The sequence below is a fragment of the Pavona decussata genome, unplaced genomic scaffold (genome assembly GCF_977016875.1).
Source record: "Pavona decussata unplaced genomic scaffold, jaPavDecu1.1 SCAFFOLD_77, whole genome shotgun sequence".
Lineage (NCBI taxonomy): Eukaryota > Metazoa > Cnidaria > Anthozoa > Scleractinia > Agariciidae > Pavona > Pavona decussata.
This window is the reverse complement of record NW_028145495.1, coordinates 54,202-79,654: the sequence shown is the minus strand read 5'-3', so window position 1 is coordinate 79,654 and position 25,453 is coordinate 54,202. Positions and strand designations below refer to the sequence as shown.

General features: G+C 38.2%; 2 protein-coding genes across 2 annotated transcripts in view; both read right to left on the bottom strand.

The window, feature by feature from the left end:
• Positions 1-965: 965 nt before the first annotated feature.
• On the bottom strand, positions 966-25,150 carry LOC146476362 (uncharacterized). The gene is made up of 16 exons (XM_085114632.1): positions 25,066-25,150; positions 16,434-16,945; positions 13,578-13,739; positions 13,398-13,475; positions 12,936-13,003; positions 12,503-12,662; positions 12,155-12,316; positions 11,949-12,026; positions 11,177-11,244; positions 10,549-10,662; positions 7,524-7,746; positions 5,725-7,208; positions 5,256-5,490; positions 3,945-4,784; positions 2,307-3,821; positions 966-1,722 (listed from the first exon to the last, which is right to left on the bottom strand). The coding sequence occupies exons 2-15, from the start codon at positions 16,915-16,917 to the stop codon at positions 2,323-2,325; spliced, it is 5,655 nt and encodes a 1,884-aa protein (XP_084970758.1). The 5' UTR covers positions 16,918-16,945; positions 25,066-25,150; the 3' UTR covers positions 966-1,722; positions 2,307-2,322.
• The window catches only part of LOC146476358 (uncharacterized), a 77,286-nt gene continuing 52,798 nt past the window's right edge, over positions 966-25,453 (bottom strand). Inside the window, exon 10 of the mRNA XM_085114630.1 lies at positions 966-1,722. The gene's annotated coding sequence lies outside the window, so the exon portion shown is untranslated. The remainder of the gene's footprint in view (positions 1,723-25,453) is intronic.

Genomic DNA, 25,453 nt, shown 5'->3' with positions numbered 1-25,453 from the left:
GTTCTATCACGAATGCCGTTCTCTGATTGGCTACGCTACTCGCTATCTATTTAACAATTAGATTATGAGCTCGAGATTTCTATCGCGTGATAGTTGATGAGGGCGAAGCCCGAATCAACTATCACGCATAGAAATCGAGAGCGAATAATCTAATTGTTTTAGTATAAATCTACTAGTCGTTCAAAACTAAACAAGTAAATTATCTATTTCCTCATCGCAGACACTTCGAAAACGCGAAGAAGCGAGCGCCATTTTGTTGAAAATCGCTACTCACTATCTATCACAGAATAGATAGCGAGTAGCGTAGCCAATCAGAGAACGGCATTCGTGATAGAACACTAGTAGATTTATACTAATCTGTGATAGATAGTGAGTAGCGATTTTCAACAAAATGGCGCTTGCTTCTTCGCGTTTTCGAAGTGTCTGCGATGAGGAAATAGATAATTTACTTGTTTAGTTTTGACCGACTAGTAAATTTATACTAAAACAATTAGATTATTCGCTCTCGATTTCTATGCGTGATAGCTGATTCGGGCTGCGCCCTCATCAGCTATCACGCGATAGAAATCGAGAGCGAATAATCTAATTGTTAAATAGATAGCGAGTAGCGTAGCCAATCGGAGAACGGCATTCGTGATAGAACACTAACAGATTTATACTAACATCAAATAGATGAAAGATCCTCGCGGTTAATACGCAACTTTAAACAGTTGCGAAATAATATATATGAAATATATGTTTCATATATTTACATTTATCAATTTCAATGACTTTTTCAGCGAATCCTGGTTTGTGTAAGACTGATATAGACGAGACAAACGAATCTCTCTACGCGGCCCGATTACCTTAATTCAGCTATCAACTCTATTGATAGAACCGAACATTCGTTTTCTCCTCCCGTCGACGCAGCACCACAGTTTCTTCAAACCAACCCCCTTTTATATTTTAAACACATCAGAAAACAATCATTCAAACATGTAATCATTTATTCTTGAATTTCAGCTCGATTCTTTACAGTTTAATTTGCTTGCCTTAGTTTTTTGTCTTTTCTAGTAGTTATCATTTATGTAATAGATATGTTTGATGAACAAATATCAACCACTTGTAAATCGAGGAAAAAAATTAACAGCTCCTTACTATTGATATCTAAGCATATGGCAGAAATTATGACGGAATCACACCTTTGATGAAGAGAAGTCGCTTCTCTTTTGATTCATGAAACCTATTTTCTTGCATTTTTATACAAAATATTCTCTTGTTCCACAAATCTACTATGACGAGTCAACTATGGTTCTATGTAAGCAGCCAAGTAGAAAAAATGAAAAACATACAAAAAATAGCAATGTTCTCTCCAACCAAGTGAGGAGTTTCGCAAGTCCCGGACTAGGCAGCTATAAATCAATCTAATATATTGCCATTTAGTACAAACGTTTCTCAACCTGAAAATGTTAAGACATTTTTGTAGTCTAAATATATTTCAAAAGTGTGTAAAGAGTCCCATCCTAATCTAAAACATTTTATTTGTAATGAACAGTGTAGGGTAAGCTTAACTCCTTTGATCAAAACAATCGTATCACATGATACTAAAAATAAACAAGCATTTGCAGTCTCTTGGACGAGTTCCTAGCCGTCCTTGTCTTGTCACAAGGATTCTCCATCTCATAATCCATCAAAAATACTGCCTGGTATTTTCTTCATTGATTACAGCTCTGTGTTCTGTAGCTATAAAGCAAAAACAACAAGAAGGCAAATTGAGTAAAAGCTAAAAACGTCAGCAATAATTAGGCATAATAGTGTTGTTAATCAAGGGTTTTTTTTTTCCATCTGTTTGTCTTCCCTCTTTGTTTTGTCATTCAACAAATGATATAGATATTTCCTAGAACATCTTGAACATCTCCAAATATGTTAGTCCAATTTTCAGATGGAAACTGCATCGCTTTCAGATTAGCCCATCCCCTCCCTCATGCTCTTAAAACCGTAAAAAAATCGCCAAACTAGGAGGAAGTACTATTTCGCACATCAGTAAGAGACCACGAAAAGGTTACTAATTTCCGCGTGAAAATTTTACAGCTGAGAATCCAAAATCTTTTTTAGTAAAAAAGTCTTTAATGGTAACAGAAAAAAGGCACTGATCTCCCCAAACCCAAGAAAATACGGAAAATGCAACACTTAAGACTTTTTAGAACTTTTTCCTTTTTCCCATCGAATGGGAATGTGTTAGTTTCCGAAATGTCAGATCAGCTGCAAATAACTTTAGTAGAATGATAATAAATTCTCTTATTTCAAACATTGATCAGTCTACTCACAGAGCAGGTCAGCTACTCAGTCTTGTCCGCCCAATTCTAGGGTGACATCATCACCAATGAGTACAAACGGAGCCCAGTTATCCACTCCACTAAACTCGTCAGATTCTCTCATGGATTTCATGGCTTGGTTCAGAGCTGCACTGGCACTTTCACCTTTCATTAAGTGCAGATAGAATATTTTCATGAACTCCATAGTAGCCTTGTCACCAATCGCCCACAATGACGCCAGAACAGACCGAGCACCAGCACCCAAAAATGCCCGTGCGATGCCAACCACACCCTCAGCCTTAATTTCCCCACGGCCACTATGACAGCAACTCAACACAACCAGTCTTGCTCGCATACGAGCATTCAGTACATCTTTTATTGTTAAAACGAAGTCTTTGTCCTCAGAAGTCCGTGATACCTGTGAAGGATTTGGTGCTAAAGCAATTTCTCCTGTTGCCATCCGCCCATGTGCTGCAATGTGCACCAAAGCAACCGAGGAGAGTCGTTCCAATACTTCATTCTTCGTTGCTTGCTTTCCAATAAGAGGTGTGGTGTGAAGTATTCGACCAATCATCTGCACCTCTTCTCGTGCATATGGCAGCTGGGCAAACTTCGTTCCCTCAAAAGTAACCTCTTGTATCCAGGGATCACCAACGAGAAGCGCCCCACTCTTAATGTGGTAATCAGCGGGAGAATCTGCGATCAATTTTAAGCTCGTCAGTGATGGAATCACGCGTACTCTCAAAGACTCACAGAGGTACTTTGAATCTGAGTCCATGAACGCAGCGAAGGGAGCCAAACACAATGGACCCTCAGGGACGAATATTACTTCACTTTCAAGTAACAAATCTTGGATGGGACTGATGAGAGTCTCATATAATAAACTCAAAGCACTATTCAGGGGTTTTGAGGACCCACGTTGATTTTGACTCTCACCTGGAGGGGAACTCTCATCTGCAAGGTTTTCGTCTCTCGTCATATTTAATGAACGATCCTCACATTCGACAACGGCTGTACCACGAATTTCCTTCCTTTTGGTGTCCAAGAAAGTTTCAGCGTCAATTTGACCCTCAGGGATTTGCTTTCCTCTTAACTGAACATCCTTTCCTTTCTGTAAGACCCAGAAAATAACTCCTTGGTGCTCAAGCGCTAAGAAAACTGTAGTAGAAGGAAAACTACTAAACTCAGCTATATCTTTTATTGCTGTGCCAGATTCTGCTGGGTATTGTTTGGATGCATACTTGAACTGCATGAGATCATTCAAAGCTTGTGCTCGTCCCTGCTCAGCAGATAAAAGAGCCTCCACAATCTTGCCTTGCTTTAACAACAAACGCCATAAATAAACGTATGTGCTTTGGTGCAAATTGCGCAAGCTCACTTTCCAGTCATCATTAGCTCCAAGATGACGCCTTACGTCATTCAACGTAGCTATACTGTGTTGATAACAGTGTACAGCTTTGCAAAAAAAGCCCATTGATGAAAAGCCAGCTCCAAGGTTATGAAAACTGCTGCCAATTAAAGTTTTGTCTCCCACTTTTTTTGCGATTTCTAGTGCTCGTTCATGATAGTGTATGGCTTTTTCGAAATCTCTGAGGAGGTTGTGATAATCGCTGCCTAGACTACGATACGCCCTTCCTTCACTTAAGATACTTCCCACTTTTCTTGCAATTTCGAGTGCTCGTTCATGGTACTGTACGGCTTTTTCGGAATCTCCGAGTTCGGAATAATCGCTTCCTAGATAACCATACGCTTCTCCTTCAAATGAGACGTCTCCCACTTTTCTTGCGATTTCTATTGCTCGTTCATGGTAGTCTATGGCGTTTTTGAAATCTCGTAGGTTGCGATAATCGTTTCCTAGATTACCATTTGCTATTCCTTCACTTGAGACGTCTCCCAGTTCTATTGCGATTTCTAGTGCTCGTTTATGGTAGTCTATGGCTTTTTCGAAATCTCCTAGGCTGTGATAATTGTTTCCTAGATTACCATTTCCTTTTGCTTCACTTGAGACGTCTCCCACTTCTCTTGCGATTTCTAGTGCTCGTTCTTGGTAGTGTATGGCCTTTTTGAAATCTCCTAGAACGCGATAATCGTTTCCTAGATTACCACTTGCGTTTCCTTCACTTGAGACGTCTCCCAGTTTTCTTGCGATTTCTAGTGCTCGTTCATGGTAGTGTATGGCTTTTTCGAAATCTCCTAGGCTCTGATAAGCGTTTCCTAGATTACCACTTGCGTTTCCTTCACTTGAGACGTCTCCCAGTTTTCTTGCGATTTCTAGTGCTCGTTCATGGTAGTGTATGGCTTTTTCGAAATCTCCTAGGCTCTGATAAGCGTTTCCTAGATTACCACTTGCGTTTCCTTCACTTGAGACGTCTCCCAGTTTTCTTGCGATTTCTAGTGCTCGTTCATGGTAGTGTATGGCTTTTTCGAAATCTCCGAGTTTGCAATAATCGTTTCCTAGATTACCACTTGCGTTTCCTTCACTTGAGACGTCTCCCAGTTTTTTTGCGATTTCTAGTGCTCGTTCATGGTAATGTATGGCTTTTTCCAAATCGCGTAGTTCGTGATAATCGGTTCCTAGATTTCCACTTGCGTCTCCCTCAATTGAGACGTCTCCCACTTTACTTGCGATTTCTATTGCTCGTTTATTGTAGTGTATGGCTTTTTCAAAGTCTCCTAGCTTGTGATAATCGCTTCCTAGATTAAAACTTTCGTTTCCTTCTCTTGAGACGTCTCCGACTTTTCTTGCGATTTCTAGTGCTCGTTCATGGTAGTGGACGGCTTTTCCGAAGTCTCCTAGGTAGTGATAATCGCTTCCTAGATTGCGACTTGCGTCTCCTTCACTTGAGACGTCTCCCAGTTTTTTTGCGATTTCTAGGTGACGTTCATGGTAGTGTATAGCTTTTTCGAAATCTCCGAGTTCGCAATAATCGTTTCCTACATTACGACTTGCGTTTCCTTCACTTGAGACGTCTCCCACTTGTCTTGCGATTTCTAGGTGACGTTCATGGTAGTGTATGGCTTTTTCGAAATCTCCGAGTTTGCCATAATCGTTTCCTAGATTACAACTTGCGTTTCCTTCACTTGAGACGTCTCCCACTTTTCTTGCGATTTCTAGTGCTCGTTCATGGTAGTGTATGGCTTTTTCGAAATCGCCTAGTTTTTGATAATCGCTTCCTAGATTACCACTTGCGTCTCTCTCAATTGAGACGTCTCCCACTTTTCTTGCGATTTCTATTGCTCGTTCATTGTAGTGTATGGCTTTTCCGAAGTCTCCTAGGTTGTGATAATCGCTTCCTAAATTAAAACTTTCGTTTCCTTCCCTTGAGACGTCTCCCACTTTTTTTGCGATTTCTAGTGCTCGTTTATGGTAGTGGACGGCTTTTCCGTAGATTCCTAGGTAGTAATAATCGCTTCCTAGATTAGTATTTGCGTTTCCTTCACTTGAGACGTCTCCCACTTGTCTTGCGATTTCTAGTGCTCTTTCATGGTAGGGTATGGCTTTTTCGAAATCTCCGAGTTTGCGATAATCGTTTCCTAGATTACCATTTGCCATTCCTTCACTTGAGACGTCTCCCACTGTTCTTGCGATTTCTAGGGCACGTTTATGGTATTGTATGGCTTTTTCGAAATCTCCGAGGTTGTGATAATCGTTCCCTAGATGACCATTTGCCCTTCCTTCACTTGGGACGTCTCTCACTTTTCTTGCGATTTCTAGTGCTCGTTCATGGTAGTGTATGGCTTTTACGAAATCTCCTAGGCTGTGATAAGCGTTTCTTAGATTACCACTTGCGTTTCCTTCACTTGAGAAGTCTCCCAGTTTTCTTGCGATTTCTAGTGTTCGTTCATGGTAGTGTATGGCTTTTTCGAAATCTCCGAGTTTGTGATAATCGCTCCCTAGATTACCACTTGCGTCACCCTCAATTGAGACGTCTCCCAGTTTTTTTGCGATTTCTATTGCTCGTTCATTGCAGTGTATTGCTTTTCCGAAGTCTCCTAGGTTGTGATAATCGCTTCCTAGATTGAAACTTTCGTTTCCTTCACATTGAACGTCTCCCACTTGTCTTGCGATTTCTAGTGCTCTTTCATGGTAGGGTATGGCTTTTTCGAAATCTCCGAGTTTGCGATAATCGTTTCCTAGATTACCATTTGCCATTCCTTCACTTGAGACGTCTCCCACTTTTCTTGCGATTTCTAGGGCACGTTTATGGTATTGTATGGCTTTTGCGAAATCTCCGAGGTTGTGATAATCGTTCCCTAGATGACTATTTGCCCTTCCTTCACTTGGGACGTCTCTCACTTTTCTTGCGATTTCTAGTGCTCGTTCATGGTAGTGTATGGCTTTTTCGAAATCTCCTAGGCTCTGATAAGCGTTTCCTAGATTACAATTTGCGTTTCCTTCACTTGAGACGTCTCCCAGTTTTCTTGCGATTTTTTGGTGACGTTCATGGTACTGTATGGCTTTTTCGAAATCTCCGAGTTTGTAATAATCGTTTCCTAGATTGCAACTTGCGTTTCCTTCAATTGAGACGTCTCCCAGTTTTCTTGCGATTTCGAGATGTCGTTCATGGTAGTGTATGGCTTTTTCGAAATCTTCGAGGAGGTTGTGATAAACGCTTCCTAGATTACCATTTGCCCTTCCTTCATTTGAGACATCTCCCAGTTTTCTTGCGATGTCTATTGCTCGTTCATAGTAGTGTATGGCTTTTTTGAAATCTCCGAGTTTCGAATAATCGTTTCCTAGGTTAAAACTTGCGTTTCCTTCACATGAGACGTCTTCCAGTTTTCTTGAGATTTCTAGTGCTCCCTCGTGGTAGTTTACGGCTTTTTCGAAATCTCCTAGATTTTGATAATCGTTTCCTAGTTTACCACTTGCGTCTCTCTCAATTGAGACGTCTCCCAGTTTTCTTGCGATATCTAGTACTTTTTCATGGTAGTGTATGGCTTTTTCGAAATCTCCGAGTTCGCAATAATCGTTTCCTAGATTACAACTTGCGTTTCCTTCAATTGAGATGTCTCCCAGTTTTCTTCCGATTTCTAGTGCTCGTTCATGGTAGTGTATGGCTTTTTCGAAATCTCCGAGGAGGTTGTGATAATCGCTTCCTAGATTATCATTTGCCATTCCTTCATTTGAGACGTCCCCCAGTTTTCTTGCGATTTCTAGTGCTCGTTCATGGTAGTGTACGGCTTTTTCGAAATCTCTTAGGTTGTGATAATCGTTTCCTAGATTACCATACGCTTTGCCTTCTCCTAAGACGTCTCCCACTTGTCTTGCGATTTCTAGTGCTCGTTCATGGTAATGTATGGCTTTCTTGAAATCTCCGAGGTTTGCATAATCGTTGCTTGGATTACGTATCATGATTGATTTTAGATTTTCGGGGAAGTTCTTGTCAGAGATGGAACTCAAGTTGTCGTTTGCACCTCTGTTCGTTTTGACCAAACAGGTGCCTCTTTCCTGTCAAACATAAACATAACCGTTTTTTTTTTCGAAGATTTTTATTCCTATTATGGACGCTGTTATTTGCACTAGTTTAATAAATGACAATCGGAAAAGTTATTTGATGATCATTTGTTTTTAACTTGCCGCTGTAAGCGGTCCCCGGCTGTCAAATATTACACAACGTGATGCATTTTGAATCTACTTGATGTTCGACTGTAGGGAACGAAAACACTTTTACAACCAAATTCTTAATCAGCTTAATCAACATCGTCATCATTATCGTCATAATCATCATCTTCATTGCTGTCTGATACATGAACTAAACGTGCAAGTAAAACAGTGGTTTATCGCGTTTTGTGATGAAAGAGAAAAAAACGATGTATATACATTGCTTTTAAACGGACACAGTCAGAGATGCAAACGCGTATGAGATAACATTTCTTAGCTGATTTGCATATCACACTTCATCACAAGTCTCGCGCTGAGAAGTGCATCCTTTGAAAAACCTAAACACACCTTGTCGAGTCGAAGTATTTGCCAGTCAAAATTATTATAGTGATTATAGACCTAATGTCATATTAGAACACTCGTTTTCTTGTTACCATGCAAAAGTTACTGATGGACTTGTCCAGGGAAAGCCAAACGTCAACGAATACCTCTGAAGTCAAAGAATCGTTTAATCGGTGTGAAAAATTATTTTTTACGGCGTTTCACAGTGTTTGCATGAGAAGCAAATTGAGTTTAAATATGAGAGAATATGTCAATTTAAAAACGTAGCGAATCGACTGAACTGCAGTGTAGCGAAATGACCGGTAAGCTTTATTTCTGCTTTCAATCATATATTTTGCTTATAATAATTTTACAACTTCTCCACTATCTAAATTTAGGAACCAAACCCATGTCGTTGCAAGAACGCTTGCTCGATCCGAAGGGGGGGGGGGGGGGGTACTTGGGTTTACTTTTGCTGGGTATGTGCCGCTGGCCTCTCAGAGCCCCTGCCCCATTATAGTCTATTTTGTGGCCAGTTATAGACCCCATCTTAGTCACTTTTTGGGAAAATGTAATTTTTAACGATCCCAGCTAAGTCATTTTCTATTTATGCATCTACTTTCAAGAACGGAATGTAATGCGAGGTGATTGTTACATTTAATAAACAACAACTTTCTGAACTTTTTAACCGAGACCATTTTGAATCCCTACTTAATAGAATTTTCTTACCCCAAAAATCCTAAAATGTGCGACCCCATTCTAGTAACTCTATTGAAAATGCAACCCCATTCTAGTCAATCCAGTCGAGAAAATGCGACCCCATCCAGCGGCACATCCCCATTAGCCTCTTATATGGAGGTACCCCCCCCCCCCCCCCGGGGAAGCAGCCATGACGAGAAGTTCGAATCGTTTACGAAGATTCCCCCCTCCGCACGAACCTTTCGCCAGGTTGAGGAAATTCGACTTTTCAAATATATATCATGGTGATTTGCTCTCCAATGTTCTTGATTGATTTCTCTCGTTATTTTAGTCAACGCAGGCGATTTCTTCCGCCCGGCGTCTTCACGTTTGCCACCTCTTCTTTTCATGTTCCGTTGGAAACGCGATCCATACTGTTTTTAACCAAACATGATAAAATAATATCATAGGATGAGCAAAAGCATACTCAGAAACCAGTTTCCAGTAAAAGATTAAAATTCCAATAAAACACTGGGAAGATTGCAGCGGATTTCTAGATGTATTCGACGCGTACTTTTGATTTCAGGTTGAGGTAGACGCTTTTCAAACTTACAAAACTAGTGTCCAGGTCAGCGCGGTCACAAAGCTGACTGTGTCACTTTAACGTTTAAATTTTAAGTGAAGGAACGCGTTTAAAGAGAAGTTAACAAGTGGGGAATTGTGTTTCAAAGTCACTGTATTGTTAGTTTCCCTTGTTTCTTATATTATTCTCTTTCTTTAGTTTTTCGTACTCTTCTTTCTTTGTCTCGTGAACCAAAATTCATGTCTTAGAGCTACAATTATCACTTTGTAATGACGGTTAGTGTAAAAAAGAGACGAACCCGATATGGAAATTTTTTGTCCCAATTAGCCATTATTGTACAGCCTAGAAAAGTAAATGAATCGGGCTAATTTGTATTTCTTATGATAGCTATGCAGTGAGTACCTGAAATCATCCTTCCGGCTGCATAGCAAATTTGAGTAACGTTTTTGGAATTTTCAAACCTTACTACCCACCTACGCCGCTTACCACGCCTTGAGTACATAACGAGCATTTCAGTCAGTTCATTGATAACCTCGCGACAGATCCAGCAGCTTGGAATGTCACCCAGATCATTATCAATATATTCTGAAGAATCGTTTTGAACTCTATGCACTAGCTTGTCAGTCTACGCACTATGACAGGATTTCTTTGTATGGAAGCTGAGAGGTTCATGTAATCCACATTCGGTGAGACAATCAAAGAAAGTCGCAATTTCGCGTTTGATTTAGTTTTGCTATAGTGTCTTTTATGATTTGTGTGCAGTCTTCACGACATTTTTCTCAACCAATGGAAGTCAAATCAGAAAACCAACAGTGAGTTGCTCCGGCTGCAACTTTTTGTTACATGCATTTGCTTTGAATTCTGATTGGTTCATTGTGCTGTTTAGTATACGTCTTTTTTGGTTCGTCAGGGTACTTGGTTTTGGTTTAGCGACACTCAATCGAAAGCCGCTTTAATGTTAACGTTCTATAACCATGGGTAATTAAATTGTTTTGTTTAACTAATAAACACTGAAGAAAACTGTTAAGTTAAACAACAATTAAAAAATTGTTGTTTATCAAACTTACTGTTTGAGTTTCTGACAGATCCTTCGCTGCCTCTTTCCCATTACCTTGCAACTTGTTTTGCTCGCTCACCGACCTGCTCTTTAATTCCATCAACTTCTGGTTGTTCTCGTCAATCTTACATTAGTCAAGATTTCTAATACGTGTAAAACAAAGGTTATAAAGGTCTTCAAAAAGTCTTACGGGAAATACCGACAATAACGAGAGGTAATTGGGTAGATTAAAAGATTTGTTAACTCTGAGTCTCAAATTATTATGTATCAGGATCAGTGTAGCAAGCTATGTTTCGACTAAACACAGTCGATCACAGTCAAAAGCCTGAAGAAAGGTCCAAAGAAATGTTCCAATAAGGGGCGACCTAATCAACGAAAAGAATTAACCACAGAGAGCGACATAAAATGTCAAAATATCAATGTCCTTGTTGCTAGCATTTGGATCGCTCTTGGAGTGCCACTTTTCAAAAGAACGTTTCCTATGATAATTAGTTACACACAAATCGAAACGACGTCACAATCAGCTTATTATTCTTGAATAAGTTCAAACTTGCCAATAGTCACGTTTCCGTCATTTAAAAGTCGCAAAAAAGACAAAAAATTATTTTTTTTATTTGTTAGTGTACAATGAAGGATACTGCTAATCCCTTATCACACCACCTGATGGATTCCTCAAACTGATTCAGCTGAAAACAAGCACTTGCTCCTAATAAAACACAATGATATCAGTTTAGCATTTTACTTGACTTATGGTAGATCAGCCCGAGCATCATGCCTCCACGAATTAGTTATAAAATAAGAAAAGTACTGTGGCAAAAGTTTCCCCTTCCTTATGATTTACACACAAATTGAAATCACACTTGAAACTGAACTTAGCCCATCTTTAACCTCTAATTGCGTCAAGTGACACTTAAGTGTTTTTTAAATTCTTCCAGATTAGATGACAAGTTACAAGGATTTGAGTTAGAATGAGTAGCAGGCTCGTTTTAAAACTGCCGAAAGAATATTACTTTAAATACAAAGCGTGCCTCAGCTAAGCATTTCTTTTATTTAACAATTAGATTATGAGCTCGAGATTTCTATCGCATGATAGCTGATGAGGGCGCAGCCCGAATCAGCTATCATGCATAGAAATCGAGAGCGAATAATCCAATTGTTTTAGTATAAATCTACTAGTCGTTCAAAACTAAACAAGTAAATTAATTATATCCTCATCGCAGACACTTCGAAAACGCGACGAAGCGGCCGCCATTTTGTTGAAAACCGCTACTCACTATCTATCACAGAATAGATAGCGAGTAGCGTAGCCAATCAGAGAACGGCATTCGTGATAGAACACTAGTAGATTTATTCTAATATTCATTAGAATGACAACGTAAATCTGTTATAGTTTTCTATTCTGATTCTTACCTGTAACAATCGCTTTGACATAAGACGGTTGTAAGTCTGTGGAAATTTTTGCATCACTCAGTGAATCATGGAAGTTACCTGCGCGAAAATCAATGAAACAACACATGCATTGTTGATAAGCGCACAATTAACGTCAATTACTGTTAATTTTTTGTGGAAATACATTAATCAGTATGACAAACTGTGAAAATCTCTAAACTTCTTACCCAATTTAAAATGTGCTGTTGCTCTGTTGCTGTACAGTTTGGCCTTTAGTTCTAGATCTTTGACGTCCACATCGATTCCTTTCGTGTAAAGCAATATTGCTTTGCTGAACTCTTTTTTTCTGAACTCGTCATTGCCCTGATTCTTGAAGAGCTCTGCTTTTGCTAAAATGAACGACGTTAAAAGACATCTTGAATTTTTTTTTCTGAATATAGGTCATATACTAGGTCATATGTTTGTCAACAAAAATGATCACTCCCCTAAGAAGTGTTGCGGCTTGTATCTCAAACTTTCCAATAAAGCTGTCAAAAGCAGTTGGACCATAAGTAATCATTAGTAAAACTGCTCACCTCTTAAAGTGGTTTCATTATTATTATCCAGTAATTTCTCAGTAGCAGTTGTGACGTCAGATTCATTTGCATCGTCCTTTCCGGTTGCATTTTGTAGCTTGTTATGTTCAACGACAGCCCGGCTTCTTAATTCCAACAACATCTGGTTGTTCTTGTCAATCTTACATAAGTCAAGACTTGTAAGACGATAGTTGTAAAAGTTATTAACAGTCGAGAGAACCGTCAAACTACATATACTATAGGCAGAAGGTCACATTGTTTGTTTGTTCAGGAATTTAAGAAAATACAGCACCATTAAAATTTTTATGAAAAGGTAAAGTACTTATTTTTTGTAATTTGCCTTGCTTGAGGTTGTACAGATAACTATGAATGAAAGAAAATAAATTTGAACAATATTTTTCGTTAACGTTCTATTATCCGCAATAAAGGATACTGCTAATCCTTTTTCACACCACATGATGGCTTCCTCAAACTGATTCAGCTGAACACAAGCACTTGTTCCTAATAAAACACAATGATATCAGTTTAGCATTTTACTTGACTTATGTTAGATCAGCCAGCATTATGCCTCCACGAACTAGTTATAAAACAAGAAAAGTACCGTGGCAAAACTTTCCCCTTCTTTATTATTTCCACAGAAACTGAAATCACACTTGAAATAACTTTGTCCATCTTTAACCTCTAATTGCGTCAAGTGACACTTAAGTGTTTTTTAAATTTTTTCAGATTAGATGACAAGTTACAAGGATTCGAGTTAGAATGAGCAGCAGACTCGTTTTGAAACTGCCGAAAGAATATTACTTTAAATACAAAGCGTGCCTCACCTAAGCATTCCTTTTATTACTCGTTAGAATGACAACGTAAAACTGTTACAGTTTTCTATTCTGACTCTTACCTGTAACAATCGCTTTGACATAAGACGGTTGTAAGTCTGTGGCAGTTTTTGCATCACTCAGTGAATCATGGAAGTTACCTGTACGAAAATCAATGAAAAGAAAAAATATGTATTGTTGATAAGCGCACAATTAACGTCAATTGCTGTTATTTTTTTTGTGGAAATCTTCAAACTTCTTACCCAATTTAAAATGTGCGGTTGCTCTGTTGCTGTACAGTTTAGCCTTTAGTTCTTGATCTTTGACGTCCACATCGATTCCTTTTGTGTAAAGCAATATGGCTTTGCTGAACTCTTTTTTTCTGAACTCGTCATTACCCTGATTCTTGAAGAACTCTGCTTTTGCTAAAATGAATCACGTTAAAAGACATCTCGCATTTTTTTTTCTGAATAAAGGTCATATTTTTATTTTTTTATTTATTTATTTATAAACTTCGCCAGAGGAGAAAAAAAACAAAATGAAAAACCTCTGACAGGAGAGAACTCACAGAACGATATGTTCCAATAACGAGACCCCTTGTATAAATAAAATCACATCATAATAATTACGTATTGACAAATAATTAACAACACATTTTAACTAATAATACAGGTAACGATCTGCTTTGATGACATTTTATGCAGACACTTTTGAACGTTTGAGGTAATGCGGGATCGTACACAACTAGATCATATGTTTGTCAACAAAACTGGCTGACGAAATACGGACTCCCCACCCCCTCCCTCCCAAACAAGAGATAATGACCACTCCCCTAAGAAGTGTCACGGTTTGTATCTCAAACTTTCCAATAGAGCTGTTAAAAGCAGTTGGACCATAAGTAATCATTTATAAAAGTCCTCACCTCTTAAAGTGGTTTCATTATTATTATCCAGTGATTTCTCAGTAGCAGGTGTGATGTCAGATGCATCGTCCTTTCTGGTTGCATTTTGTAGCTTGTTTTGTTCATTGACAGCCCGGCTCCTTAATTCCAACAACATCTGATTGTTTTTGTCAATCTTACTTAGGTCAAGAGTTATAAGACGATAGTTGTAAAAGTTATCAATAGTTGAGAAAACCGTCAAACTACTATAGGCAGAAGGTCATATTGTTTGTTTGTTTGTTCAGGAATTTAAGAAAAAACACCACCATTAAACTTATTATAAAAAGGCAAAGAACTTATTTTTTGTAATTTATCTTGCTTGAAGTGGTACTAATAAGTATGAATGAAAGAAAATAAATTTGAACAATATTTTTCGTTAACGTTCTATTGTCCGATATAAAGGATACTGCTAATCCTTTTTCACACCACGTGATGGCTTCCTCAAACTGATTCAGCTGAACACAAGCACTTGTTCCTAAAAAAAATCACAATAATGTTATTTGCAAATCATTTCTCTTGAAAAATAGGGCTCGTATAATTCCTCGCGAAGCGAGGTTAATAAATTTGTCGGGCCGAGCCGGCCCGTGAGGAGCTAAGCCGTGCGAATTCGAGCGAACAATATATTTATATATTTCGTTGAAGGTGTCCGCACTGTTGCCTAGCAACAGAGAAAAACAAAGTATGAATGACGTCAGACTGTCTGGCGTCGTCTGGAGCGAAATTTGCATACATCGGAAAAAATATGCGTGCATGATCAAATTTCAACTGCAATGTTCATCAATATTCACTGGATACAGAACTATCTCTCCTGAATCTTTTCCCTTTCTTTTAGAAATCTTTTCTGTGAAAGATTGCATCGAAGAAATTACACGTTTTGTAGCTGCGGTAAAATAATTTTCCGTGGGAAATAAATTCATCGAACACGACAGCGCTGCACGCCCGTTGTACATTACGTCTCGTCAGAAATAGATTTTCAACCGCAAACTAGCCTGTGGAACTACGAAAAGACTATGCTCATCAAAAAAATCCTATGCCCCTTTTAATCTCCTCATTTGATGCTACAATACGAGTAAAGAGGGCTTCCCACGACCTTAATTCCACCCAGCCCCAGCTTCGCGAGGTTTTGCGAGTCACGTATTTCTAGTATTACTAACGAACACTTTAAGAAAGTAAGGACAAGGCCAACCATCTTGTACTATCCCGGGTAACTAGTTTAGCCGCAAGAAGATAAATTCCCAGATATCTTTCAAGTCGAAAAGTTAAAATTCTGTAGGTGTCTTTTTTATATACAGTAGAACACACTTGATGATGCCTTACCTGATCTGTTATATATGCATGTAACGTAACTTTTCAGTGAATGTAACATGACGCCGTGTTTAAAATTGGTTCTTTGTCACAGCGAACTATGCCACCGCCCCCCGGCGATAAAAAGAGATGTACATTTTTCTTAGAAATCTTACCTCTCACAATCGCCTTTACCAATGATGGCTGTAAGTCATTAGCAACCTTAGCATCATTCAGTGAATCACTATAATTTCCTGAGGAAGAAGAGACACAGTAAAAGAAATGAGAGGAGAGGTATTACATTAACGAGGTTTCAATTTAAAATGCTCTTAAAGCTCTTAGTTAATATAAGCCTCACCAATTTTGAAAAGCTCTTACCTAAACAAAAGTATGCTTCCGCTCTGCCGCTGTACAATTCGGCCTTCAGTTCTTCATCCTTGCAGTTCATTTGAATTCCCTCCGTGTAGAAGTGTATGGCGTTGCTGAGATCTTCCTGTTTGTATCTCTCATTAGCTTTATTATTGTAAACCTCTGCTATGGCTAAAACAAAGAATATTACAAGAAGTTTCGTGTTTCATTCATCGGCTAACCGTGCGAATTCAAGAACTTCGTAAAAGTTTGGACAGGATAGGTAACCGAGTTGGTTGTGTGGGGTTTGGGCAAGCACGAAGCATAGTGAAATCGTCAAAATGTTGTCATTTTGTCTAAAGAAGTGAGGTATGAGAATGGGAGAGTGATGCTTATTCCCCTCTCCAGTCTGGTTCGAGTAAGGGATTGTGGATTCTGGAAATCTGCTCGCGGAGCCAGCCATATAATAAACACATGCATGTACTGCAGGCTATCCAAAAGAGGCTGAATAGTGAACTGAAAAAGGAAGCGGCATATTTCTTCTCACCTCGTAAGGTGTCTTCATCAAACTCCAGCGTTTCTTCATCAGCTGACGTGACGCCACTTCGCATGAGGTCACTTTCCTCAGCAGCCGGCGTGAACGCAATTTCCTTACCAGCTTGGGTGACGCCACTTTCTGCGACAGCTGGAGTAACGTCACTTTCCACACCAGCTTGCGTAACGTTACTTTCCCTACCAGTCGTTGTGACGTCACATTCCCCACCAGCTTGCAACTCGACACTATACTCGCCAATTGGCGTGACGTCACTTTCCCCTTCAGCTGGCGTGACCCCACTTTCCTCAGCAGTTAGCGTGACGCCACTTTCCTCAAAAGCTGGCGCGACGTCTCTTTCTTCATTAGCTTGAGTGACGTCACTTTCCTCACCAGCTGGCGTGACGACACTTTCCTCATCAGCTGGCGTGATGTCACGTTCCTCGCCACCTTGCGTGACGTCACTTTCCTTTCCAGCTTTGGTTGGACTCCTCGCCATGAACGCTGGAAGTTACTTCCTCAAGGTGCTATGGATCGAATATTGGCAAGTTACTGTTGCTGTAGAAAACGGAAATTACTGTACAAGAAAACACCAGTGAGTTCTAAAGACAAAACTAAAAACAAGCAGGTCCAAGATCGCCGCCACCGAGAAATCATTTTTTTTTTTCAATTGAGAATGCTCTATTAAACTGTTAACCTTTTACATAGTATTATTACATATACTTGTTATTTTGAAACTCATTTGATATTTACAATGACATAATAAATACCATTGCATAGTGACAATTATGTAGGAATATTCTAAATTACAAATTAATGACAAGCACTTCAACCAAACTATTTGAAAGATATTAATGTTATTATTATTTTTTAAACACAACGACAAAAGACAAAGAAAACATACCACAGACACAGTGCAGATACTTCAATTACAGTTACAACTAGTATTCATTAATAAAGAAAAAGAAACTACAGTCTTGAATAGGCAATCCACATATTACCTCCAAGGAATGACAAAACAAATGACAGTAGTGGTTCTTATCTCTTTCTTAAATCAAGAGGCTCCTTACTTCGTATAGCGACAGACCTTTCATTTTCTCGTTTACTTTTTACTTTGTGCATGAACCAATTAAATTTTGGAGAAAATTTTCTCCTTTTACATTCCCATATACATAGTTTACCAAGAATTATCAGGTAATTAGAGAGATAATTTACATGAGGAATGCCAACTATAATATCTTTTAAAGATAAACTCAAATTTATACCACAGAGATCAGACCACCAAGTGCTAAATCTATTCCAAACAGCCCGCGCACAGGAGCATAGAATATTTCATCATGATTTCTCGCCATTGAGAAATCATGATGGAATATCACGTAATGTAAAGCTATCCCCCCATAAGACGGGTTTTTACTAGGAAACAAGCATAAAGATAAGCAAGTGAGAGCACTAGCTACATATTTTTTAAGCATACGGACATACAGACCAACAGAAATTAAACCATTCCTTGACGGAATTCTCGACACCATCTCCCCTTGATATCAAGCAAGATGGTCGAACTTATGTCGCCCCCGTTCTCTTGAAGCACAAGAAGCTACAAGTAGAATGAACGTGCTTGTTATTCTTTTGCTCATGTTTCTGCTTATATTGTAGGTTCTTTCACTTTCTTGGGCGGCGTTTGAGGTAATGCTTGAATTGCGTATGCTTATGTCCTTGTGAAAGCCCCACTCTGTAGCCTAATACTCTCAGAGTTATTCAGGGGGGAGGGGGAAGAGGGGGAGTAAATCCACCTCGGTCTATAGTCCAGTGTCAGAATTATTCGGATAAAATTTGAACTCGATGGAAGAAATTAATACCCACCTCAGAAGCCCAAGGTATGATTTACATTTCGTGACTTGCCAGGGAGGCCGGCTGCAGGACAGAAATGTTATAGGTTCAAATTACTGTCTAGTTGTTGTTATATAAAGTACAAGACAGTTATGTTTCAAAGGGACAAGACATTCCCCCAACCTTATACTTAAGGAAAGACGTTGTTTACTAAAAGGCCTTTTAGACCCTAGAGTATGAATAGGAGGTTGTCATGGTTCAAGGTGAATTGAAAACTTCTTACTTTTTTCACATATACACTGAATATGGAGTAAATGGAGTCCACTGAAGAAGGAACTGTGTTTCCGTGTATTTTCGCAAATCTTCAAACAACTATGCTTTAGTCACGTATTAATTTCCCAGCCAACGCCCTGAAGTTTTGTTTCTGTGTTTCATTGGTGTTGGTCTCTGGTTATAGGTACATTTGCGTTCGTGGCGGAAAACGCATGCCTATTATCCTGCGTTGAGATTCCTCGCACGTAAGGATCGCGTGATACTGCTTGTTAACAAGATTGAAAAGCGTCACGGCCATTTTTCGCGATTTCTACAATCGAAATTCTTTATCAGAAGTTTCATCGATCGACAGTTCATGTTTTACTTTTAGCCAGCCAAATGACGCCAAAGTTTGTTTTAAGCAAAGATTTGTTTCGAATTATTATTTTTTTTTTTGAACAATTTCTAATTCAGGTACAAGTTCCTACTAGATTCAGTTTCAGATAACAAAATTAGCACAACTTGATGAGATATTCATCCTCCGTTTGTCTAAGAGCTTTCTTGTTATTATTCTCCTCTAAACTGTTATACAGTCCGCAGAGAACAGTAGTGATTAGCTTTTATGACGCATCTCGCATCGGAAAAGTGAGCTTCAAAAAACACACCGCCATACCTTTATTCACAGAAACCGAAATAAACTAGTAATAATCAAAGATTATGGAGTGCGTTCGATGATCTCGATCCCAGGCTCTCTCTCCTTTGCCAATTTGGCGAAGATGTCATCTGCCCCTGTAAAATCTGCGGGGATGTCATATACGCGTCCCGGGAAATTGTCCCGATATGGTTGCATTCATTTGTTTGTTGTCCCATACAATTTTAACTCCAATCTGTATTAGGAGTGCGTTCTTTCTACGTCGAACGAAATTGTCACGTTATGTGACGTCACTGACCAAAACAAATTAACTATCACACGAGTGATACTGACAAGTGATGAAAACTTGAAATGTAATGTTGGCTGAGAAAATACTGACTAAGCTTCACCTTCTACTGACTCTTCGTCTGGTATTCACAAAAGTAAGAGATGAATAGAGTTGGTTCCAAATGTGTCTGAAGAAATTGGCATTTGCTTTGGTTTTGCATAACTACGCTCGGTGATTGGTTAACAAAACTCGCGCCACCTCTCTCAACCAATGGTAATCCAAACCGTGTTTTGGCCGCACACGTCTTCCCGCACTTCGCGCCGGTTACATGTATTTGCTCAAATACTGATTGATTCGTTGTGCTGTTTACATCTTTTGGGATTGGCCATAGTAATACCTTTGGTTTTGGTTTTACTACAATACACCGGAATCCGCTTTGTCACTGATTTAATGATATCAAACTCGCAGTGATAGGAGAGATACTGCAATACTAAGCGGGCATAACATTTTGCTGGGACCATAAAATCTAAAATTACAAATTTTAAAGTTTTGTTTTATTGAAAACCGAAAGGCTAGAGCTTGGTGAATATAAAGCGTCAAAACAAATTCGTATGGTTTGAACATTCTCACTGCTCTCAAAAACCCACTATTGCTGCAGTATTCTAAAGGGCAGTTTATTTGACTAATGCGGAGAAGTTATTATCATTGATTTACAATATGAGTTTATCTCAGTTCAATTGCCCGCGCAAAATTTGTTTATACTCAAACAAATAACGACAACGGTTTTCCTTTTTCAGATTATACTTCTTACATCAGTTGCTAATTCAGGAAAGAATGGTCCATGGAGTTACAATTGCAGCAAGTTTTAAGTAAAACAAAATAAAAAATTTGGTGGAATTTTCATCTCTGATCCGAAGAAGAAAAGCATCGAGTTTGACAATACGCGAAGATACTGCTCTTCTCAGAAACGTTGAATTATATATGAAGCTTTGTAGCCCGCATAATACCAAGCTGTGTTTAACTTAAACTGTGTTTTGACCCTGTATTAACTGCCGTAAAAGGATAACGAGTTTCTTGCCTCGACAAACATCGTATTGAAAAGGTAACCTTCTATCAAAAACATGGAATGAATACATTGTCATTCCAAGACACCAAAATCTTTGACATAAATTACATGCTTTGATGAACTTCTCAATAAAAAATGAAACTTCAAGAACACGAAATCATATCTTTATTTCAAGGTGTTTCCCTTATAAATACTGAATGAGATTTGCCTATGGTATCGTAAATAGCACAGATACATGCTACTGAATTCATGATATCAGAAAATAAAGTTTTAGTAACTTGCAATGTTCAGAAATCCATTCTTGATGTAATTGAAATAGTAAACTCGATCGGCCCACCACAAGCGAAATTCCAAGCACCAAAGGCATTGAAACTATTTTTCTGTCTTCTTTCTGAAAACACGCTTTTGCTGCAGTATTCTAATTAGTAGTTCAGTGCTTTTTACTTATTTCATTGGCACATGAGTTTCTCTGAGTTCATTTCACAGCGTATTAATTTACTTTTTGTCAAACAAACGACAACAATGTTCCTTATACTTCCATGATCAGTTTTTTTAACCCAGGAAACAAATATCAACTGATTTTCCATTGGGTCCGCTTTCAGACAAAAAAAATATATAATTTGAACGATTTTGTGAGATTTCCTTCTTTGGTCCAAGAAGAAAAACATCAACTAGCCGCGTTTTTACTACTGTTCTTCTCTGTCACGCAGTTTATAGTTGTACTTCCTGAAAACTTAAAGCGTCTTTACAATATATCGTGAATAATAAATTCTGTGTGACTAGCTTCGGGGCATGTTTTACTGAAAAGAGAACCTCTAAAACGCGGAACTATATCTTTATTCCGATAAACAGTTCCTCAGATCACCTTCTAAGACGTCACTGGTCAAAAATACATGACAAAAAAGTAATGAAGACAGAGAAGGTTATATAGGGCGTTTGTTGCACATTAATGTCTGAGGCAAAATAAACAAAACCGAACTATTAGGAGTAGGATCAAATTTAAAGAGCTGAGATTTAAATTCAGCCATTTTTTTTTCATTTCTAGTTTACTGAAAGCCGAACAGTCAAGGCTCAGTGTGACTTCAAAGAAAATCCAAGTTGTGATGTATAAGATTTATGCAGCCCTGCGGCTTAACAGGATTGAAAATTTTTATCCCGACAAACCGGGTTGAACTGTGCCGAGAAAATTCAACCGAGATAACTTCCAATATAGGTACGCAAAATAATTACGAAGTCCATGCCATGTTTTACGCTTTTTGTTTCGGATTGTGTATTGTTTGTCAGTTTCTAATCCAGAAACAAAAGTTCGTGAAGCTAAATCTAAATTTAAATAGTAAGACCCGCGAATTTCATTCGGTTTCTGACAGAAATATCGCATTATTTTTATGACTCTGTTGTAAACTGCTAAAGGGCTTTACAACAGGACCATGCAATACAAAATTTAGTATTTGCACTCATTTAGTCATCGATCTCTCACTTTATAACGGTGCAACCTTAATATCGGAGACTTTCAAATGAATTAGTTCCACGCGAGGAAACGAAACCATTCAATCGTGTTTTACGACATGAAACATCGCAATCATGTATCTTTGTGGCTAACGAATTTTTAAAGATCAAGAGGAAAGTGGACATAGAGCTAGCATGAACAGAAAATGTGTAGTTAGCTGTCTCAAATCGTCCATATTATACTGATTAGAACTGATTCACATTTGATGAAAAAATCAAATTTTTCTTGACAATATTCTTCGCTTTTAAAAATGCCTTTTATATATACGTTATTAAGTTCTCGTAATTGTAGATATAACAAATGTATCAGGAGCATCGTGTTTAGTTAATTTAAAAATTCCTTTTCACGATTTAATTGATCGTCCCCCTTTTCACGGTAAGCGGTCAACCGCTAAAAAAATATTTATCCGCGCGAGATTGTCTATTCGCCTCGTTTATGTCCTTCTCAAAACTGCTAAATTACATACGCCATACAATTCCCAAGCAAATGATGGTTTATAGTTGTGCTTACCTAAAATTTAAAAAAAATAAAGTTTTGTTTTATTGAAAAGCGAAAGGCTAGAGCTTGGTGAAAATAAAGCGTCAAAGCAAATTTGAGTGGTTTGAACATTCTCTCTGCTCTCAAAAAGCCACTATTGCTGCAATATTCTAATGGGTAGTTTATTTCACTAATACGGAGAAGTTATTATCATTGATTTACATTATGAGTTTATCTCAGTTCAATTGCCCGCGCAAAATTTGTTTTTACTCAAACGTATAACGTCAACGGTTTTCCTTTTTCAGATTATACCTCTTACATTAGTTGCTAATTCAGGAAAGAATGGTCCATGGAGTTACAATTGCAGCAAGTTTTAAGTAAAAAAAAAATTAAAAACTTGGTGAAATTTTCATCTCTGATCCGAAGAAGAAAAGCATCGAGTTTATCTATACGCGAGGATACTGCTCTTCTCAGACACGTTGTCAGAATTATATATGAAGCTTTGTAGTCCGCATAATACCAAGCTGTGTTTAATTAACTAAAACTGTGTTTTGACCCTGTATTAGCTGCCGTAAAAGGATAACGAGTTTCTTGCCTCTACGAACATCGCATTGAAAAGTGAACCTTCTATCAAAAACATGGAATGAATACATTTTCATTCCAAGACACCAAAATCTTTAACATAACTTACATGTCTTGAAGAACTTCTCAATAAAAAATGAAACTTCAAGAACACGAAATCATATCTTAATTTCAAGGTATTTCCCTTGTAAATACTGACTGAGTTTTGCCTATGGTATCGTAAATAGCACAGAAACATTCTACTGAATTCATGATATCAGAATATAAAGTTGTTGTAACTTATAACGTTAAGAAATCCATTCTTTGTGTAATTGAAATAGTAAACTCGATCGGCCGACCACAAGCGAAATTCCAAGAACTAAACATTGGAACTATTTTTCTGCCTTCTTTCTGAAAACTCGCTTTTGCTGCAGTATTCTAATTAGTAGCTCAGTGCTTTTTACTTATTTCATTTGCACATGAGTTTCTCTGAGTTCATTTCACAGCGTATTAATTTACTTTTTGTCAAACAAACGACAACAATGTTCCTTATACTTCCATGATCAGTTTTTTTAACCCAGGAAACAAATAACAACTGATTTTCCATTGGGTCCGCTTTCAGACAAAAAAAATATATAATTTGAACGATTTTGTGAGATTTCCTTCTTCGGTCCCAGAAGAAAAACATCAACTAGCCGCGTTTTTACTACTGTTCTTCTCTGTCACGCAGTTTATAGTTGTACTTCCTGAAAACTTAAAGCGTCTTTACAATATATCGTGAATAATAAATTCTGTGTGACTAGCTTCGGGGCATGTTTTACTGAAAAGAGAACCTCTAAAACGCGGAACTATATCTTTATTCCGATAAACAGTTCCTCAGATCACCTTCTACGACGTCACTGGTCAAAAATACATGACAAAAAAGTAATGAAGACAGAGAAGGATATATAGGGCGTTTGTTGCACATTAATGTCTGAGGCAAAATAAACAAAACCGAACTATTAGGAGTAGGATCAAATTTAAAGAGCTGAGATTTAAATTCAGCCATTTTTTTTTTCATTTCTAGTTTACTGAAAGCCGAACAGTCAAGGCTCAGTGTGACTTCAAAGAAAATCCAAGTTGTGATGTATAAGATTTATGCAGCCCTGCGGCTTAACAGGATTGAAAATTTTTATCCCGACAAACCGGGTTGAACTGTGCCGAGAAAATTCAACCGAGATAACTTCCAATATAGGTACGCAAAATAATTACGAAGTCCATGCCATGTTTTACGCTTTTTGTTTCGGATTGTGTATTGTTTGTCAGTTTCTAATCCAGAAACAAAAGTTCGTGAAGCTAAATCTAAATTTAAATAGTAAGACCCGCGAATTTCATTCGGTTTCTGACAGAAATATCGCATTATTTTTATGACTCTGTTGTAAACTGCTAAAGGGCTTTACAACAGACCATGCAATACGAAATTTAGTATTTGCACTCATTTAGTCATCGATCTCTCACTTTATAACGGTGCAACCTTAATATCGGAGACTTTCAAATGAATTAGTTCCACGCGAGGAAACGAAACCATTCAATCGTGTTTTACGACATGAAACATCGCAATCATGTATCTTTGTGGCTAACGAATTTTTAAAGATCAAGAGGAAAGTGGACATAGAGCTAGCATGAACAGAAAATGTGTAGTTAGCTGTCTCAAATCGTCCATATTATACTGATTAGAACTGATTCACATTTGATGAAAAAATCAAATTTTTCTTGACAATATTCTTCGCTTTTAAAAATGCCTTTTATATATACGTTATTAAGTTCTCGTAATTGTAGATATAACAAATGTATCAGGAGCATCGTGTTTAGTTAATTTAAAAATTCCTTTTCACGATTTAATTGATCGTCCCCCTTTTCACGGTAAGCGGTCAACCGCTAAAAAAATATTTATCCGCGCGAGATTGTCTATTCGCCTCGTTTATGTCCTTCTCAAAACTGCTAAATTACATACGCCATACAATTCCCAAGCAAATGATGGTTTATAGTTGTGCTTACCTAAAACCTTTGGTGTCTTGACACTGTATTGTGTTTGATGAGTTTCAGTGATTTGCTTCGACGCCCGTTACATTGAAAAGTAAACAACAAAGATCGCATTTCTTCATTCCAAGGAAACCGAAATAAGATTGTCACATGTTGGGACGTCATACACTGAAAAAACACTTTATCAAGCGTTATGAGCGTCAGAAATGGAAGCTTAGGGCGTTGGCTGGGTAAATATTCCATTATCAGATATTTAAAAGGTTGTTCGCTTGGGCTGCTGGCCTACCATACCGTGACGGCCTAGCTAGATTTGGTCTGTCCACTCTGAATGATAGGCGTCAAGAACTGTGTAGTAAGCTTTTTAATAGTATCTCTAGCCCGCTAAGTAGTTTACACAGCCTGT